General features: G+C 38.5%; 1 protein-coding gene across 9 annotated transcripts in view; it reads right to left on the bottom strand.

Annotated features, from left to right (window-relative positions):
* L3MBTL3 (L3MBTL histone methyl-lysine binding protein 3) overlaps nt 1-21,533 on the bottom strand; it is a 125,073-nt gene that overhangs the window by 23,815 nt on the left and 79,725 nt on the right. For all 9 annotated transcript variants that reach the window (XM_082474575.1, XM_082474574.1, XM_082474579.1 and 6 more), the window contains 3 exons: nt 19,395-19,509; nt 16,635-16,737; nt 6,906-7,055 (listed from right to left, as the gene is read on the bottom strand). In XM_082474575.1, coding sequence (XP_082330701.1) covers nt 6,906-7,055; nt 16,635-16,737; nt 19,395-19,509 — 368 coding nt within the window. The remainder of the gene's footprint in view (nt 1-6,905; nt 7,056-16,634; nt 16,738-19,394; nt 19,510-21,533) is intronic.

Here is a 21,533-nt window from a genome sequence, read left to right on the forward strand (position 1 = left end):
AATGGCCTATAAAGAACTGAATTGAATTTTTTCATTGGATATAGGTTAGTAATGGGCATTTGCCTTGCAAGGTAATACAAGCATTAGCAGGTATTTTTAAAATGCTTTATTGTACTTCTGTGGTTATCCCTAAGCAGGCGTAAACAACATGGAACCTTAAAACATTATGTGGTTTTTAATAGCAATAGCACCTAATTTAGAAACACAATTACAAGCATCTGTAGAATATATTTCATGAGAATAAGACTATGTGGGATAGACGCTGATGTTCTCTATTTGGTAACACATTGTGAACTATTACTCCAGAGAAGGGTCTTTATATTCAGTAATGATTCTCAAGGCCTGGTTTATAGATCACTTGCATCCAATCACCTGGGGATGCTTGTTAAAAATGAACTGGGATGCAGCTTACATTTTCTGAATCAGTATCTCTGGAGATGGTACCTCCAAGGTTGGTTTTTTTTTTTTTTTTTTTTTTAGTAATTTTTAAAGTTTAATTAATTAATTAATTAATTAATTAATTTATGGCTGTGTTGGGTCTTCGTTTCTGTGTGAGGGCTTTCTCTAGTTGTGGCAAGTGGGGGCCACTCTTCATCGCAGTGCGCGGGCCTCTCACTATCACGGCCTCTCTTGTTGCGGAGCACAGGCTCCAGACGCGCAAGCTCAGTAGTTGTGGCTCACGGGCCTAGTTGCTCTGCGGCATGTGGGATCTTCCCAGACCAGGGCTCGAACCCGTGTCCCCTGCATTGGCAGGCAGATTCTTAACCACTGCGCCACCAGGGAAGCCCCCCAAGGTTGGATTTTAACAAGCATCTGATGCTTCTGATGCAAAACAAAGTTTGAAACCCACAGGTTTTATTCAGATAGACAGAGAAAAATAAACTTTCTTTTACTCAGCTGTAGACACATAGAGACTTAAGGTTATTGGTCCCCAGGAAAAGTTCCTCCACTGACTGGCAGAGCCCAGCCTCACCATCTTGCTGCCAGGAGCACGGCGAGGGCAGAGATGAGCGGCTGCTCTCCCAAGTAAGGAAAACATCTCACTGAAAGTTCTAGACGCAACACAGACGCTCCTTACGCATCTGATGAATGAACGGATAACTGGGAGAGGATTACATCCTCACATTTCTATCTAAATACACACTGGGAATTCATTCATCAGCTGACCACCCATCTGACTAGTCTCTGTAGGAAAACAGACCCAAGCGTTCAGCACACCCACAGAAGGACTCAGGGTAGAGCCCTCTTAATGTGGGGCAGAGCTTCCCAGCTAGGATGCCCTGATCCTTGGGTACCAGTGCTCCGAGATACTGTCGCCTGTGGCCCCGGCTCTTGCCAGCCAGAGGCAGCCCTCTGTGTCATACAAATGTGGTCGTTTCCACAGTACCATTTTCTACGTGGCCAGGTAGTTAAACAACTGTCTGGGAAACACTGCCCTAATTTATACAAGTGTAGGTATGTGTTTGGGGGATTTACCTCTTAGATATCCAGTGTGGGGATTTTACAAAGTTGAGAAAGTAGGAAGTTTTACTGGAATAAAAAGAAGGTTATGAAGCAGTTGCCTCTTAGGTTATGTGACTGATAACGTCTCCTTTGAAGGCTGGTGGATGATTCACGGTGGCCTTCCAACCTCACTGAGTGCCAGGTAGCGTGCTTGGTGCCGAGGGCGTCTCAGAATCACAGAAGACGTGGCCTCTGCCCTTGTGGAGCTTATCATCGAGCAAAGTACACAGACTCGGAGAAAGTATTTACGCAGAACTGTCAATTGTGTCGGGATGTGTGACACAAGAGCACATAATAATGAGGAATCTGACCCACCCATGGTCTGGAGGATCAGATAAAGCTTCCCTAAGGAAACGGGAGTTAAGGTAAGAGGTAGAGAGAAAAGAGGTAAGAGACTCGCTAGGAAAGTGTAGGAATGGGGGTTCGAGGTAGAGAGAAAAGAATGTTTGAGGACCAAGGTGGCTGAAGCATTAAGTTTAAAAACAGCCTAGTAGAGAAAAAGCTGGAGAGTTCGGCAGGGGCCAGATAACACTGGTTTTGTAGGCCATGTTCAGAATTAGGGTCTTAATTCCAAGGGTAATGGGAAGTCGCGGAAAATTTTAAGCAGGAAGATATACTCCCAAGTGAATTTTTTAAATGCAGACTCCTAAGGCTCTAGCCTGAAAGATTCTGGCGGGCTGGGCTGGGCCCCGTAATCTGAATTTTAGAGATCTCAGGGAATCAGACGTGGAGTCAGGTTTGGGAAGCACTGCTATGGAACACTGGTTGTCCATGGGTCTATCCCAAGCAGGTGGCCTGTGAACTGGCCCTTAAAATACCATTTATGGTATGAAAAGGACACACATATTCCTTGCATTGTTCATTTATCTGGCCCTATTACGTCTGCTCCTGGATCACAAGCCACGCCAGCACACTTCACTCTGGGGACCGGCTGGCATTTGAAATGGGTGAACGGGCTGGTGCAGCGGGCATTGTCAGGGCCTGGCCCATATCTCCTAGCCACACGCTACCCCTTCAGCGCACAGCGGCCGACTCCTAGCTACCTCTCACCTGCTCTGCCTTCCCACAGGATTTACTGGGGCCCTGACTGCTCTGCCTGCTGTGCAGCAGGGGACGTGCTGGGAAATTAACTCATCCTTCCTCCCCTGGCAGCCTAGCTCCGTGACCGAAGAGGAACTGGTGTTTTAAAATAGCTCAGCTCCCTCATCCCTACGGTGGGAAAACCTGAGATGTGTGCTTTACACAGCCTCCCGGAGTGCCGCCAGCAGGGCTGTGTTCCCGCTGCCCACAGTGGTAGCTGGTGTGACAATGAAGCTTCTACTGGCTGTCTTCCCTCCCCGGTCTCACCTCTCCTCTCCCCTCCTGGCGTTTTCCTCACCTCTCAAGTAAACCACTTGCCATCAAATCTCTGTCTCAAGGTCTGCTTCTGGGGGTGCAACTGTGTCTTGCTGTGCCAAATGCCTTTTTTTTTTTTTTTTTTGAAAAAAGTAGAGTCTGGCAACCAATTTTTAGGAAATTGTTAAGAAGGATGCAAAGAAAATGTGTTAAAACCTGACTGGGAAATTCCATCTACATGAGCAATGATTATGGAAAAAGAGAAGAGACCGGAATCTGACATTATGAGAATCATCGTGTTTGAGTGCTCTCTACTCAAACTTTAACCTAGGAATATTAAAAAAAAAAAATGGGCCAGCCTTACTTTGCTCCTCTGAAATAAAATAAATATTGTGAAACAAATAAGCAACCTACTCCTCTTGCAACAGCACTAATAAAAACTAACATTTATTGAGGGCTTATTGCTTATTAGTCACTGTTCTCAGAGCTTTGCACAGCTCACGATTTCATTCGTAAGTCCAGGTGAAAGAATCAGTGATCAAAAAATTTTATGTTTGCTATACACACTACTATATATAAAATAGATAACTAATAACGACCTACTGTACAGCACAGGGAACTCTACTCAATACTCTGAAATGGCCTATATGGGAAAAGAATTTAAAAAAGAGTGGACCTATGTATAACTAATTCACTTTGCTGTACACCTGAAACTAACACAACATTGTAAATCAACTATACTTCAATAAAAATTCTTTTTTTAATTTTAAAAAAGAAAAAAGTAATGAAACATGTTCATACAGATTCTCTTACAGCAAAGAAGCCAGATAACTTCAACTCTATTAATTCGACATTAAATCAACCATCCTCAAGCCTTAAGATGAGACTTCTTTGTTAACAGCCTTTCATTTGTTAACATCTGCTGTGTTGCTACCCCATGATCATTTATATCTAAAATACCATGTATCATTTTGATTGTTGTTGAGAACTAGTGACTGCCTGGAGAAGAAAAAAAATAAAATAATCTGAAGCCAATTTTTAAAAATTTAAAAGAATAAAATCTATATTTAGAAAAGTAAATAAATCGATGTTATTTTGGCTATTTTGGAAATGTTGTTTTTATGCATAATGAAGTGCTTAGATTGAAACATCATGATGTCTGTAATCATTGCTTAAAAATACTTAGCATAAAAAGTAAAGCGAAAAAAAATCTCGGTCAAAAATGTTCACCTTAAAAAGTCTGGGATCATTAAGGGATTGTCTCCCTCATGTTTCCTTTGACAACATATAACTAATCAAATCTCTCAGGTTACTACTAGCCTCAAAATAAATAAATAAATGAGCCAGTAAATAAATAAATAAAATAAAAATAGTTAACCTGGAAAGTTGAAGACGAGAAGAAATCTGAACAAAGTCTACAAAACCATGAATAACATAACGCTCATTTACCAAATCCTGGTACCCCTGAAGCAATTTAACTTTAACACAAATAAGTGTAAATATTAATTCACAGAGAAGTAATGGCAGGTTAGAATTCACTGAATCAAAAGACAGGAGGGGTTAAAAATCTATGTAACGTAAAAATTATTTAGATATCAAACATGTGCCATGGGTTACGACAGAAACCTTAAAATCTCTAAGACTGTCTCCTTAGTGACGGATGATGATGTGAAGAACCACGCTCACATCCTCACAGAAGACAGATCCCTGGAACCGTTAGATCCACTATAAACGCCACTCTTTTCTAGAGATCAGACTTGTGGTTACCAGAGGCAGGGGATGGGGGAGGGGGAATTGGAGGAAGGCGGTTAAAAGGTACAAACTTCCGGTTATAAAATAAATAAGTCCTAAAGATGTACAGCATGATGACTACAGTTAACACTGCTGGATGGTATATTTGAAAGCTGCTAAGAAAGTAGATTCTCATCACAAGGAAAAAAACATTTTTTTCTTTTTTTTTTTGGATGTATGTGAAGGGATGGATGTTCATTTACTGTGGTAATCATTTCACAATATACGTAAGCCAAGTGATTATGCTGTACACCTTAAACTTACACAGTGCTATATGTCAATTATATCTCAATAAAACTGAAAGGAAAAAAATTACTCTTTTCTTACAAGTATTTTGAGTTAAGAAGGACCACAAAAATCATCTAAACCAACTAGGTCTTTCTGCTGTGAGGAAACTGGACCCAGGTATCCAGCCCAGAGCCCAGAAAGTTAGTGAAAAGCCTGTGAGATGAAACTGCCAGCCCTTCAGAGTATCCTGTTTAAATTGTAAACAACATCTCAGCTTTTGAAATCTAAACTTCAGGGATCCTTACCTCCTTGTGAGTCAATGAACTCTGTTTCTGTAATTATTACTATGTGAATTAGTACTTTATTGGTCTTAAAGTAAATTTCCTCAATATCTGATATGCCCTCATTATAGGGCACTGAGCTGGGTACATGAATTTATGTTACATTAGTCATGGTTTTAAGGATGAAAAACAAATCATCAGGGACTTCCCTGGTGGCACAGTGGTTAAGAATCCGTCTGCTAACGCAGGGGACACGGGTTCGATCCCTGGTCCGGGAAGATCCCACAAGCCGCGGAGCAACTAAGCCCGTTTGCCACAACTACTGAGCCTGCGCTCTAGAGCCCATGAGCCACAACTACTGAGCCCGTGCACCACAACTACTGAGCCCGTGCTCCATAACAAGAGAAGCCACCACCATGAGAAGCCCACGCACTGCAATGAAGACCCAACGCAGCCAAAAAAAAAAAAACAAAAAACATCATTGTTGTTGATAATTAAAGAAGTTACAGCTCTCCCCAATCCATAGGGCGAAACTGCTTTTCTCTAAGGATTTTGATACTTTAAATGCCATTACTCCAATAACACTGCTGTGAGCTGAGAATCAGATTTTTTTTTTTAATTTTTTAAATTAATTAATTTATTTATTTTTGGCTGCGTTGGGTCTTCATTGCTGCACACGGGCTTTTTTCTCTAGCTGCGGCAAGCAGGGGTTACTCTTTGTTGTAGTGCATGTGCTTCTCATTGCGGTGGCTTCTCTTGTTGCGGAGCATGGGATCTAGCATACGGGCTTCAGTAGTTGCAGCACGCGAGCTCAGTAGTTGTGGCTCGAGGGCTCTAGAGCACAGGCTCAGTAGTTGTGGTGTACGGGCTTAGCTGCTCCGTGGCATGTGGGATCTTCCTGGACCAGGGATTGAACCTGTGTCCCCTGCATTGGCAGGTGGATTCTTAACCACTGGGCCACCAGGGAAGTCCAAGAATCAGATTTATTAATTCAAATGTTCACTTGGTTCATCCATGAGAATAAAAGTTACAAAATATTAAAATAATCAAAGAACTACGTTGTCTTAGATTTTAAAAACTCTCCATAAAAGAAAGCCCCAAAACCTAAGTGCTAAGGATCATCTTTCTATTAATGTTTTCTTTTAGTAATATCTTTAGTTAATATAAAGGCAGAGACCATTTACTTAAAACATCAGACAAAACTTGGTTCTTTACTTAATAATCCACGGAGGTTAAAACATTCCAACTCAACTCTACAAGTGATATCAAAACCAAATGACTGAGCATACAGTACAACAAATATCCTAATAATTAAATGAAATAACGTAGATGCAAGTACTTGGCATATAATGAGCACTAAAAAGAAATAATGTCCATTCTTCACAGGGAATCTACCATCTTCTTTGTAAAGGATGCTTTTATACAAATATTGATCAGTTCATTCAGAGTATGAATTGGCATGAAATAAAATGGGGATTTCCAAACTTCTAACATCAAGCAAGTTCAACTAAAAGATGAACAAGTAATACGATATCCTGCCTGATTTGGACATACTTTTATAAGTACCATCGGCCTCACGTTAATTAAGTCAGGTGCATTTTCAATAATGTACGAGAAGACATCACTACAGAACATAAATCACCTAAGGAAAAAAAAGTCTTCCAACTACAGTACCTCTAAATAATATTACTAATATTACCTAAGGAAAAAAAAGTCTTCCAACTACAGTACCTCTAATAATATTACTAATATTACCACTTTAATTACCTGGTTTCAGGAGATGAAGAGATTTCATTTGTGTCTGCCCTTTTACTTCTTGGAAATGATGGACTAGCCGGAGGCATCTCACCACTTAAGCGGTCTGGGAAAATTCGGTCTTTATTCAAATTGATTTCTGAGTAGGGACAGGTGGCAGCACTAAAACATGAAAAATTAAAAAGTAACGAAAGAAAAGAACACTCCTGTTAGAGCATAATTACTTCTTCCAATTAAAATGACAAGCTAAAAATATAAAATGCAAAAATTTAACTGAATATATATATTTACACAGATTAAACATACAGTATGAAATATTTTATCTTTAAAACATAATTTAAGTATATTCTGATAGAAAATATGCCTCTGCATTCGATTTTTAAATGCAGTCTTTGGAAGGGAGCGATGGTCACCGAAGGACTCCCTCCTGTGTTGTCCAAGGGCAGGGCTTGTGCATATCTCTAGGAACCATCAGCCCAAGAGAGAAATGCTTAACATAGGAGGAGGGTTGGTGATAGAGGTGGGACAGAGACAGAGTGATTGACAGATGGAGCAGATCCCTTCCTAAAGTGATCTTCCAGGCCCAGGGCCATCGCAAACTGTTTAATTTCCTTTATAACAGCTGCTACCCTCCAAAGGAAGGAGGTTCCCCCCATTTCCTGTCTCCAGGCCCATATGTATACCTGATATCTTAGGGGAAAAAAAAATCAATCTGTAGCTATTCCCATCCTTAATATGAAAACGGACCAGAAGCCAACTTGAATAATGACCCACCTAGCTCCCTTCCCTTCTATCTGTGACCACTGGTTGGTCTCTCAGATTCCACGTGGGGATCATTCCTGTTATCCAAGCAAAGGGAATCCAGGTCACTAACTGTTAATTCAGCATTAAGTCAGCATACTCCTGTGCCTGGGCCTTAGCTTTCCAGTCTCCAGAAAAACTGGGCAGCCTCTATCTCAATACATAATCAACCCCTCCAACTAACTCCCTATCTTGCCCCTTGGTTTTTAGGAAGCCTCCTGAAATCTGGAAATGATTGGGACTTAGGTAAATTATATTAGTGTCTTGCATATTCTTTTCCTCAGGTTAGGTACTATTTGGAATGTTGATAATCACCTAGGGAAAATTTTTAAACACTGACTTTCTGCCCTCTACCAAGAGAATCTGACACATCCTCCTGGGAGGAGAGGAGAGTCTGCAAATGCTCCCAAGTGATTCTGATACTGGTCTATAAAATTTATCACAGATACCTTGTAAGCAAAAGTACAATCTTTCTTTTCTTTACTTACATGCTACTTTGATATCTATGCAAAAGAGGAAAGTAAATAACATTTGATCATGTGTTGACATAAATGTATATAATGTTAACCCAACAATAACAAAAACAATAACCAGTGATATTTATGGAGCATTTACTATATACAGAGCACCATGCTAAGTATTCTACATTCAGTATTTTACTTAATCTTTACAACAACCTACGCGGAAGGCTTTTCACGTGACAAACTAAGTTCAAAATGGTTAGATAACTTCACTCTTGAATTATTTCATTCATTTGATCGACAAGTATTTATCAAGTAACTACGATGTGCTAATTACCTTCCTAGCCATGGGAAACACAGTCAAAATGAAAAACACAAGCTGTCTGCTCTCATGGAGCTGATATTCTAGAAGGGGATGGGCCATACATGATTTACACAAATAAATTGGACAACCCCACACAGTGACAAAAGCCAGAATATAATGTAAGAGAGACTGCGGGGCTGCGACGGGGGTGGTGAGGCAGGGCCTCTCTGAAGAAGGCATTCCAGGAAATGGGAAGAATAATACAACATAGGGAAAGCCAGGCATGAGCAAGGGAAAGACAGACCAGCTAGGCTAGAGTGAAGTGATCAAGGGCAGGAGATGGTGTAGAAGCAGGCAGGGAAGTATTATGTAGGCGCTAGCAGGTCATAGTCACCAGTTCATATTTTTATTTTAGGTTCAATTTGTAGCCATTGGAGGACCTTTGAATAAGGAAATGATAATGGTTTGATTTACAACTGAGAATAATCACTCAGGATTCTTTGTGGAGAGAAGATGTCAAGGCAGCAGAATTGGAAGAGAAGTTATGTAAGAGTAAAGATACAATAGTGACTTGAATTTGTGTGGTTGGGATGGGGAAAAAGAGGACCATCATGTATCCTTTGAGATCCCTCCTGTAGATGGGCTGGAGATGGGGAATGATATAAAGGAAGTATTCAAGGTTTTTGGCTTGAAGAACTGGGTAGTAATAGGGATGCCTCTTTCTTTTTTCTTTTTCTGAGATGAGAATGACTAGAGGGAAGAAGATTTGGGGGCAGGATCAGGCATCCTGGAATGTTTATTAGACATCCAAACAGAGATGCTGCTTGCCCATGGTCACACAGCAGTGAAGTTGCTCAGCGAAATGAGCATACTATTTTATCCATCCTATTCAGAATGCACACACTATTTTATTTCATTTTACTCATTTAACAATGATGTGAAAGAAAATCCATTGCCAACTACGATTTTTTTTTTTTTGAACAATACCTTTCAAGTACTTCATGGGATCCTTCATGGGATATTTGTACTAATCAGTGTTCACAGATATGAGCAACAACAACCAAGTCTATCTTGAGCAGAAATGAACTTATTGCAAGGGCACTGGACAGCTCAGCAGGAAGGCTGGACAATCAGGCTCGGGCAGGAAGCAGGGTCCAAGCAGCACCTGCCCCTCCTAAATGATCTGCACAGGATGAGGCTGCTGGGCTACAGCACTCATCCCTCTTCTCAGATCCTCAGCCACTTCCATACCTCACCCAGTCCTCCATTCCACGGAGGCTGCAAATAAGTCCGATCTACCATCACGTCACCCCTCATGATGGAAGCCCCAGATGGCAGCATCTGCTGGGCTACATTTAGGTCTTCTGCCCACAGGCCCGAGGAAGGGGATCCTGTGGCTCCCCTAAGGGAGGTGGAGCCCTGCCTGACCCTGACCTTGGTTTCAGGCAGAATGTAAATGTCTTAGGGCTGTCTTATAATAAACGTGTTTAAACCAAATTCATCTTTAATAAACTCCCTTCCCCTGGAAAAGAAAAAGAAGAAGGATAAAAAACACAACTACCTCCTCTTCCTGCTCTTGATTCTTGATTTCTGATAAAGGAAATATATTAACCAACTCAGATCGTGGTCATCTTTGACTCTATTCTATTCTTTCTCCCTCAAATTGTGTATGTATTTCTACTGCAAATTTATCTACTTAAATTTTGTGGTAGCAGGAAAAAAAATCCAAATATATATTTTTTGGTTTCTTTTGACAGACAGTATGCTGCTCTTCCTAGAATATCGCAATCATCAAATGTTTGACTCACCGTTAAACACCTGGCTTTACGATTATTGAATAACTGTATGTTCACTTTGGAATTTATTGGATATGAAGAAAGTAAAGAAAACGAAGGTCCTGATCCTAACCCCAAGCGCCACTCCAATACAGGGAAGATTCTTGGATTTTTAGATGGGCTGTGTCTCCAACTACACACTATAGTGAACCGTTACAGTGTAGAAGGCTTACATTAGAAGCTCCATGAGGGAGCCCCTTCATCTGTTTGTTGATTAAGTGAAGGAAGAATATGTCTCTCTAGATCACCATATGTAAACCTGGGTAGCTCAGAGAGAGGCAAGACTGCAGACCAGAATGAGACTTGCCACCTAAATATCCCCCGTTTCTGGATTGCTAGGGCCAGAGGGTAATTTCAAATTCTCACCCTGAAGTAGGGGAAACAATCACAGCCTTCCAAGCAAAGATTTACTAATGGGCCACGATGATCAATCAAGGCAACCACACGCTGATCAGTTATAGATTTTGTGCTAACACCTTCTCTCCTTCTGAACCCTGAGAAAACTCAAATGGGTTTACACACCTCCTATTCTTACAACTACTCTGGGGCAGAAAGGGAAGCCAGCTGGTTCCCACAGTAGGAGGTGATTAAAAAAAAAAAAGAAGATGCCACAAAATGCAAATGAAGTGTACACAGAGGGATGGGCAATGCCCCAGACGGATATCAGGAATCTGGTTCTAAATGTGCTCTGCAGCTTTATCCACAAGGAGCAGGCATAACTTGGAAGACTCCGTTTTCTCATTTGTAAAATGAAGATGACAACGACAAACAGTACCACAGACTGAGTGCGTTACCCGGGCTGCGTGCTTTACTTGCATCACCTCATCTAACTCCCACAACCCTGGGAAGTCACTCCTATTCTAATGCTCAGTTTATAGATGTTGAAACTGAGGCTTTAAAAAGGGAACTTGCTTAGTATCATCCCATTAGAGTACGAACTCTGGCTGTCTCCTAATCGTTACACTACACTGGCAAAAAGTACCTTGCAATTTCCTTATGCCTAATCCGTGACCCATCTGAGAGTGCCATCTTCTAGCAAGGTGCTACTGTCACGTAGCTAATATAAACTGAGGCAGTACTTAACCTCTCTGGGCCAATTTCCTCACTTTTAAGTTTATAAAATTCATATGCAGTTTTAAAAGTGAATGACTTTATAAACACAGCAGTGCTGACCAAACTTCTGTAGAAAAAGTGGGTTCTCATTAGGCTTATAATCATTTCTAGTTTCTCGTCTACTAAGTTTCTAGTAACAAAACGTAAGTAAGGCATGGCTCACGGCACAACATGTGTACTTAGTCATGGGCACACGCATGTATACTTGTACACACAACTCTACCATTACGCAGTTCCTCAGAAGGCAGGGGAACAGATTCACACAGGATTACACAGCTCTCTACCGTAAGGACTTTATTAGGGTGCATGCTGTTCTATTAGCAAATAATTCCGTATCTGCTATATATACAAATACTTGTCCCACTGGCCACTGTAAGAAGGCAGTTTTTCCTTGTAAAGACTGGTCCAGCTTATTAGGAAAGGTGGGAAAACTGCCATGTTCACTGCTTTCCACTGCCACCTTTAAAACCCTTTTAGTTATAAATACACTTATTTAAACAACTGGACAATGTCTTCAGTTTTCTAAGTGCTCACATAATCATTCTCACATTCTGTCGAGACAAGAACCTATAAAATACATGCTCTATCCAGCCACTGTGCTTTGCATGAGAGTCTAGCGGTTAAGAGTAGTGACTTAAGTGCCTCAAAAGCCTGGGCTGAATCCCGGGTCTGCCACTCTCTGATCCTGGGCACTCTCTCAAGCATTCTAAATCTCTCCTCCCACTTCTGTAAAACAGAGATTAGAACAGTGCCAGCTTTATAGAACTGCTGAGAGAATTAAATGAGATAACAGATCTAAGTGCCTCGCAAATAGGAAGCCACAAAAAAAATCTTGCCTAGGATTATTATTTTAAAAGGAGAAGAAGAGTAACACTTAACCCCTACTCTGTAAAAGACCATCAGCAAAAATAAACAATAGCATTCAAAACTCCATAATATGCCCCATTTATAGAAGCTCTCTGCTTCCCTCAGGAAAAGTTGATGCTTCTCTCCGAGTGCTACTCATTCATGCCTCTCCAAAAATCTGTTTGTACCACACTGTTCTCCTTAGAAGTAGGGGCCCTCTCCTCTGTACAGCCCATCACCTACCCAGTATCTGCATACAGCAGACACTCAATAAGTGTTTGTTCCATGAATGGATGGATGCTGAACGAATATGATGACTATAGTTTGCAGGTATAAATCCAGAGTTACTAATTTTTTAAAACTCTCCATGGACTTTATAAATACCTTTTAAGGTTGCAGGAAGTACTCTGTTTTTTTCTTTTCTTATTTAATTTCACCAAGATAAAATCTTACACAGGAAACATTTACTTCTGAAGGCATTAGATACATAGAACATTTAGTTTTATATAACTTTAGTTATCCTTTAATCTCCTCCCATTATGACCTCTCCGGTAGGCCAAATGAATGAATCAACAAAGGGAAACACCATGACACAACCAATATTAATGCTGCCTTGCTAGAGATAGAATTAAGTCATCTGGCTCCTGAATGTCCCTAGAAAGGAGAACACCATATCCACATCCAACTCACTCCCTGACTGTTTACATTTTAACACTGAAAAACATCACATTCTTACATTTCATTGTTGAGAACACATTTCTATTTCTAACACTTCTTAGATCAAATACAACTATTGTAATTTCTGGAGACTCTAGCAACACATGCTAGTCAAAACACTGGCTTTTGCTTACATGTTCATAAAATTGATTATTCGTGCCAAAAGAGCAACTTTCCTTGTTATCTAAGCAAAGAACGCATGTTTTGATTTATGTGGTTTCTCAGTAGATTAATCCAAAGAGAATTTTCTCGTTATGTTTTCCTAAGCACAGCATTCTCAGTAAGGACAAAAATAAGCGCCAGTGAAATGAACCTTTTAAAGAATAGCCATGATGCAGCAGCTCTTCCACAAGTCTACCAAGGAAATGGAAAACAGGCTGTGACTGGTAAGGATTAACATCCCGCCAGATAAAGAGCTTTGAGTGCTGAAAAGAGAACAGCATATTCAGGGAGACTAAGAAAAGCCAGCTGAAAGGGCTGAAAAGAAGGGAATATAGGACACGGGCAGGAGCTGACACTAGTTCTCTGGATCGAATCCCTGACCCAGAGTTATACACAGATCTGCCGGTTATGTCTGATAACGTGACAAGGAAATGAACACAACTTCTTTATCAATGCATGGCTTCTAAGCCATGAGGTATACTTCTTCCTCTCTCATTCCAGAAAACAATGAGTCATTCTCTACTATGGTTCCAATTATACTGATAGATTTTTTTTTTTTTGGATCACATTTCTCCATAACATCTTTCATGATTCTCCCCATAATTTCTCCCTTCATTTAGCAAATACAACACTTCATCTTTGAAAAAAAGACTCCAGAGATAATCACTGAAACTTTGTGAAATGGGTGTGGACCAGCTGAAGGACCCTCAGAGGTCCACAGCACACTTAGGGAAAGGCAGTCTTAATGAATGGCTGGTGCCATCAGGCAGGGGACAGGGCTGTCACCACAGACCTTGCTGTGACAGGCAAACCTCTCTGCTCTCCTAAAGAGATTATGGACATTGTTACAAGGTGGATTTTCTTCCCAGAAGACCAAAAAAAAAAAAAATTCTTTGTAAATTTTTCATTGTACCCTCAAAAACATAATGTCAGTATTCACCCATTTTTAAGATTTCTTTTTTTCCTTCATAATTTGAGCAAATTGCCTTTGGTTCAATGAACATCTTGGGGTTGTACAGTAGAGAGGTACATATGTCAAAGTTTCAATATTAGTTACTATTTTGTATCTTATATTTTAATAAAATTATGTACAGCTTTTATAGGTCCATTAGTCCCTGAGTTCTTTGAAGGCTGGATCTGTGACTAATTCAGGGAGCCGTGCCCTGAGAGTCAGTGAGAGGGGGGTGGTCAAGGGCACAGTTAGACTGGGCACCATTCCTGGCTCCCCCCTCACCAGCAGTCAAGTAGGCAAGTTAGAAAAACCTCTAGAGTGCCATGGTGGCTTCATCAAAAAAATGGAGGAAATAATAGTTCTATATTATAGGGTCGCTTGAAGGTTATCCAATACATGTAAAACAATTAGCGCAAAGCTCAGAGAGAGTAAACAAATGCTCAATAAATCTTACTGAAAAAAAAAAACAACCCGCTGCTCAACAATATTTACTAAATGAAAGAATTTATAGATATATAATGGAAATTTAGCATACTAATGAGTTTTTGGACTTATATACAGTAGTCACTTCCTATCCGTGGTTTTGCTTTCTGTGGTTTCACTTATCTGAGGTCAACCAAGGTACGAAAATATTAAGCGAAAAATTCCAGAAGTAAACAATTCATAGGTTTTAAACTGTGAGCCATTCTGAGTAGCGTGATGAAATCTCACGCTGTCCCACTCTGACCTGCCAGGGAGCAAATCACCCCTTAGTCCAGTGTATCCCGCCCGTTAGTCACTTGGTAGCCACCTAGGTTATCAGATCCACTGTCGAGGTATCACAGTGCTTGTGTTAAGTCACCCTTACTGTACTTAATAATAGCCCAAAGTGCAACAGTAGTGAGGCTGGCAATTCAGGTACCCCAAAGGGAAGCCGTGAAGCGCTTCCTTAGGTGAAAAAGTGACAGTTCTCGACCTCGCGAAGAAAGAAAAAAATCATATGCTGAGGTTGCTAAACTCTACAGTAAGAACGAATCTTCTATCTGTGAAATTTTGAAGAAAGAAAAAGAAATTCGTGTTAGTACTGCTGTCGCACCTCAAACTGCGAAAGTTATTGTGTAATAAGCACTGAGTTAAAATGGAAAAGGCATTAAATTTGTACAATGAGCTATTTAGAGAGAGAGAGACCACATTCACATAACTTTTATTATAATATATTGTTATAATTGTTCTATTTTATTATTATTGTTGCCAATCTCTTACTCTGCCTAATTTATACATTAAATTTTATCACAGGTATGTATGTATAGGAAAAAACATAGTACATATAGGGTTCGGTACTATCTGAGGTTTCAGGCATCCACTGGGGATCTTGGAACATATCTCCCACAGGGATAAGGGGGGTAAGGGAGATACTACTGTAATGCCTAAGAGTAATCCAGCTGCTTTCACTTGCCAATACTGAATCACTTCTAAGATGCAGTATTCTTATGTCCCTTTAATCATACAACTTTTGGTGTGCAGTCATACAAGCCATGAAAAGGATTTTTAAATGGATATTTGCAAATGGAATCATTATTCTGTCTATGCACAGACTTTTACTCTGGAACACACTGAACCCCATAAAAAAACTTGGCAGGAGTGTTGCAAAAGGAAGATAAGCAGCATTTGAGGCTGCAGAGATTTAAGAAAGAGGAAATTATATAAAGATAAAATAATCACACCAATTTAACAATTCCTATTAATTCTTAGAGGAACAGGTAGTGAAATCTTCAGATTTTTTAAAGACCTAGATTCACAACCTGTATAAAGTAGGTAAACAAGGAATCATTTTTATTACTGGGCCATCCAATTAACATACAGTTAGAATACTTATACTGACAAATTATTATTTTAATATGTACGTGAATTAGGTGATGCCTCTGTCCTCTAAAAATCCCAGTTAAATCACAGAAATTTCTTACTATTTCAGGAATATTTTAACGTGTCCACAAAGACCCCAATTGCCTAAACAATACATCAAATTTCAAATGTACAAATTTGGTCTCTTTCTTTTAAGTTACTTAGATGTGAGAGAAAAATATTGAAAAACTCTTTATTTTTGACAATGTATTCTGATGTTTGTCTATTTATATTTGTGACTTTTGTGATCTTTGCTGCTAATCTACAATAATCTCACCTCTCGTTATTCAAATTGTTGTCACCCAATCATAGAATATTCTACCAAACAAATACTTCAACAAGGCCTGCCCTCTTCTCATTAATAGTCAACCCAAAACGACTATCTCAGAAGTTCAGTATCTATAAAACTAATCAGGTTGCCAAGAAAAGCCAAGTACCTAGAGTAAATCTATTTAAAATCATGAACGCATTCTTTCCCAGGCAAATTTAACTACAGATAGACTCTTCATTTTTACATGGTCACCATGGTAACCACATTTCATACGGATCTGAATGCAGAATTAGTTAATATCTATTTAGTATACATAGAAATCATTATCTTCCACATACAAGGGACAGGCACCCTCTGACCACATAAGGAATCTCTACCTGAGTGGCAGCACCACATACCTGTGAGGGCCCAGGTGTCTCGCTCTCTTAAAATGGCCAATCCCTTTACATCCTGGGGTTGAGCATCCACCGTGTTCCGAGGCTTCCATTAATTCTAAGGGGCCTATTAAAAAGCCACAAAAAAAAAAAAAAGCAAAAATTTAAGGCTATAAGAGTCAAATGTCTTGGATCAGAATAGGGAAAAAAAATCCAATTTTTCAATAAACATGTATAAACAGAAAAAGAAGGTCCTACAAAATTAAAAATATGTTTAAAGTCTCTACTTCTAAAGGTTTTCCCCTAGGACTCTGTTCACACTTCAATAGTGAAATGGTAACCTTTGATCCAACACTCTTTCAAAATTTCACAAATTCCAGAGATACCGAAATCTAAAATAATGAGATGATTCTAAACATTTTGATCAAGTAAATAACATAATTAATATATGAATACCTGCACACTGTGAAAACTTCAGAGAATACACCAGAATACAGAAGAACAGTTACAGATCCCCTCAAGCAACTCCCCTCACATTTCATTCCTTTTCCTGACTAATCATGTTAATGTGTAAGCTTCCTAAATGTTCCAAGCATTCCCACATGTATCTACATTTGTGTATATACATGTATCAAGTTTTTGGTTTTGTTTTATTTTGCCACATAAAAAGCACAACATAGATATGTACGATTCTGAAACATTCTTCTTTGGTCTTTAACTTCATGTCTTATAAATCTTTCCATCTCAATAGTAATATTTTTATGACTGTTGCATTGTAGCTGTAGCATGAGTGCACCATAATTTAGTTAACCAATATTTGTTTCCAAGGTTTATTATTTTAAACATACTGTAACCGATACCATGTCTGTGCATTCTGGTGCCCTTATGTAGCTTCTATGTGGCATCCAGAAGTGAAGCCACCAGGTGGGGAAGGCATGTTAAATTTTTAAGAAACCTGACAATAATGTATTTGCTACATTTTTCTTTCTACAATGTATTTATTTTCCTCCAAAACTGAGATCTGGTATGTCAAGTTCTCAGTGTACCTTTTTAAAAAAATTGAATTTAACTGAAATTTTTATTGAGGTGACTGCAGCTTTGCATGCAGTTGTAAGTAATAAAACACAGGGAGATCCCTTCTACACTTTGCCCAGTTTTTCCCAATGGTACTATTTTGCAAAACTACAATATTAAATCACTATTAGTATATTGACATTGATACATTAAATTTTGATAGTCTGACAAATTGTCTTCCAAAATTTAGTACTAGTTTTAAAAGATGATGATACTGTTAAATAAAAGAAAGTCTAGAAACACTCTACTTTTTCAAATATTAAATTTTTTCTTTTATGTATTTTTGACTATCAGGTAACTAAAAATGCAGTAAGAGGCAAAAGGATTAACCAAAGAAGAAATGTACAGTAGAGAAGTATTTGTTCAGTTTTTCCCATAAGATGGTTCTAGTAGTACTTAGTTGTCTTTAACTTATTTCAAAACAATTTTGTTAGATTTTATGTGACAGCTGTCATATTAGCATGCATTTAAAAAAAGACTTATCAGAATTGGTGAATTTTTGTGTAGCCATTTTAATACTGAAGATGGAAGAAAAAAAGCAACATTTTTGGCATATTATGCTTTATTATTTCAAGAAAGGTAAAGCGCAACCAAAATGCAAAAAAAGATTTGTGCAGTGTATGGAGAAAGTGCTGTGACTGATTGAACATGTCAAAAGTGGTTTGTGAAGTTTCGGGCTGGAGATTTCTCACTAGACGATGCTCCATGAGACCAGTTGAAGCTGACAGCGATCAAATCGAGACATTAATTGAGAACAATCAACATTATACCAGGTGGGAGATAGCTGACATATCCAAAATATCAACTATCAAATCAAGCGCTGAAAATCATTTGCACCAGCTTCGTTATGTTTATCGCTTTGATGTTTGGGTTCCACGTAAGTTAAGCGAAAAAAACCTTCTTGACCATATTTCTGCATGTGATTCTCTTCTTAAACGTAATGAAAACATTCCGTTTTTAAAACAAACTGTGATAGGTGATGAAAAGTGGATACTGTACAATAATGTGGAACGGAAGAGATCGTGGGGCAAGCGAAATGAACCACCACCAACCACACCAAGGGCCAGTCTTCATCCAAAGAAGGTGATGTTGTGTATATGGTGGGGTTGGAAGGGACTCCTCTATTATGAGCTCCTTCTGGAAAACCAAATGATTAATTTCGACAAGTACTGCCCCCAGTTAGACCAACTGAAAGCAGCACTCGATGAAAAGCATCCAGAATTAGTCAACAGAAAACACAATCTTCCATCAGGATAGCGCAAGACCGCATGTTTCTTTGATGACCAGGCAAAAACTGTTACATCTTGGCTGGGAAGTTCTGATTCATCTGCTGTATTCACCAGACATTGCACCTTTGGATTTCCATTTTTTAGGTCTTTACAAAATTCTCTTAATGGAAAAAATTTCAATTTCCTGGAAGACTGTAAAAGGCACCTGGAACAGTTCTTTGCTCAAAAAGATAATTAAGTTTTGGAAAGACTGAATTATGAAATTGCCTGAAAAATGGCAGAAGGCAGTGGAAAAAAAGGGTGAATATGTTGTCAATAAAGTTCTTGGTGAAAATGAAGAATGTGTCTTTTATTTTTACTTAAAAACTGAAGGCACTTTTTGGCCAATCCAATAGAACGAGAAGGTAGAGGAAAAGAAAATATTAAGCACACTACACAAGAAAATGGAAACATTTCTTTAGGTTATCACTGTGTCTCTTACTCAAAGGAGGCTGAAGAGGATGCCCGGTTTTTGAACACCAACCGACGGGGTGAATATCAGGAGAATCTGCATCTATCCAGTAATCATAGCAACTATTCCAGCCATCAAAGTGAACCTGGATAACAAAAAGAAATTAATAGTATAATTTAGGTCACGAGAATTCCTACAGTAAAAGTTTTGCCCACCATAACCATCTTCATTCTCTTCTAACTTATATAGTACATTTAATATCCAGATAAATTATTTTAATTATTCAAATTACTTCATCCCAGTATGAGAAAAGAGGTACTGCTGAACTACCTTCGACATATTATCTAACCATAATTAAATGTCTTGCCAAGGGCACTTTTTGGGTAATACTTCTACAGACATATTACATGTATCTCTCACTACTATAAGCAGTTTGAGTACCTAACATCTTCATATGAGCAACACTAAACACCCAATAAATATTATTGAGTAATGAATAAATCAGGGAAGGGAGGGAGGAGGAAGGGAGAATAGAGAGGCAAGACCTTTCATATAAACGTCAAGTCTCCTAGAATTATGCTAAAAAAGACTTTAAAAAATTCAGTGGATGGACACCCAATTTACAAAATATGCCTCCATCAAATGCATTTTAAAATATTTTTTCTCATAAATAATTACAATATCTCTCAAAGAGATTTTACAGAGTGGTCAGGGCTACCAACTTTATTGGCCACCATGTAAAAGGGCAGTTAGTCTTTCAGGCATGGTTACTAAGGATCAGCTACATATCTTTCAAGTATCACATATTTTTTATCTTTTAGAAGGAAAGGATATACTAAAATGTTATATTTTATTTTAGATCAAGTTTGCCAGCTAGATTTCCTTCTTAAAGTCTATGAATCTCTTACTACTAAAAACACAATAGATGCCAGATGGATAAAAAAATCCAAACATTGAAAACTGAATAAAAGTTCTAGAAGAAAGCATACATTAATATATTTATCTTGGAGTGCAGTAGCCTTTGTAAGCAAGACACCAAACTCAAAAGCCATAAAAGAAAAGATGGATCAATTCGAGTACATCAAAATTTAAATCTTCACAATGGCAAATATTGCTGCTGGCAAGATGGAAAACCCAAAAGAAACCTGAAAAACACATCTGTTAACATGTGACAAAGTACTTCGTTCCTTAATTTGTAAAAACACCATATATCAGTATAAAAAGATGAAAAATCTAACAGAAAAGATGGAAAAGATACAAATGGCTCATAAACAAGAAAATAACTTGTTAGTAAACACGTGAAAAGACAAATCAATTTCACTTATAACTAAAAAACTACAAATTAAAATCACAGGATGAAATTCTTCTCCTTTCAACCTGCCAAAATATTCCATTTTGGTGACTTCTAGAGCTGTAAGTATGAGAATAAATGGACGTTCTCATAGACCATTGACAGGAGTCTTGACTGGTGAGATATTTCTGGAGAGTTATTTGGCAATAATGGATCAACAGTTAAAATATATCATCTTTGACTTGATAATCTAAATAACTCAACTCATTGTTGTAGTCGAAAGCAACCAGAGTGTCTACCATCAGGAGACTGGTTAAATAAATTATGGTATATTTATGTGATGGAATAGTACAGAGTTATTAAGGTATGTATATATGGGTTCAATATAATGTCCATTGCAATGACTCTACTTTCTCAAGCTTAGAAATTAATTAATCCTAGAATTAAATCCCACAGAATTCCACACCTGCAAGAAATCATGGATAATATTTTAAAGAGGAGAAAAGATCACAGAGCTAGTTAGGAGGAGTAAGAGGCTAAAATTCATGGATCCAAAATAAACTTGTTCATCATTCACATACACTGCATATAAAAGCAGCACTTAAAGAAAGTTGTTTAACTTGAAACAACCCTTTCCTTTCCTCTGATCAAAAATAATGTTCAAATAACACAGAATGATATTCATAGTAATTTTCTAAAGTTTATGCTATCAATGCCACCAGTAAGTGAGCAGTCATAATTCACAGCATTATAGTTAAGTTTTAGGTATTCTAATTCTCAACTAATCATCAAGTGATAATGCTCTATTTTACTGGATACACGAAACTCTTATGTTTTCTCATCTTGCTATTCCTGAATTTCACTTCTTCTTTACTGGA

The sequence above is a fragment of the Balaenoptera physalus genome, assembly GCF_965194825.1.
Source record: "Balaenoptera physalus genome assembly, chromosome: 9".
NCBI classification, from domain to species: Eukaryota; Metazoa; Chordata; class Mammalia; order Artiodactyla; family Balaenopteridae; genus Balaenoptera; species Balaenoptera physalus.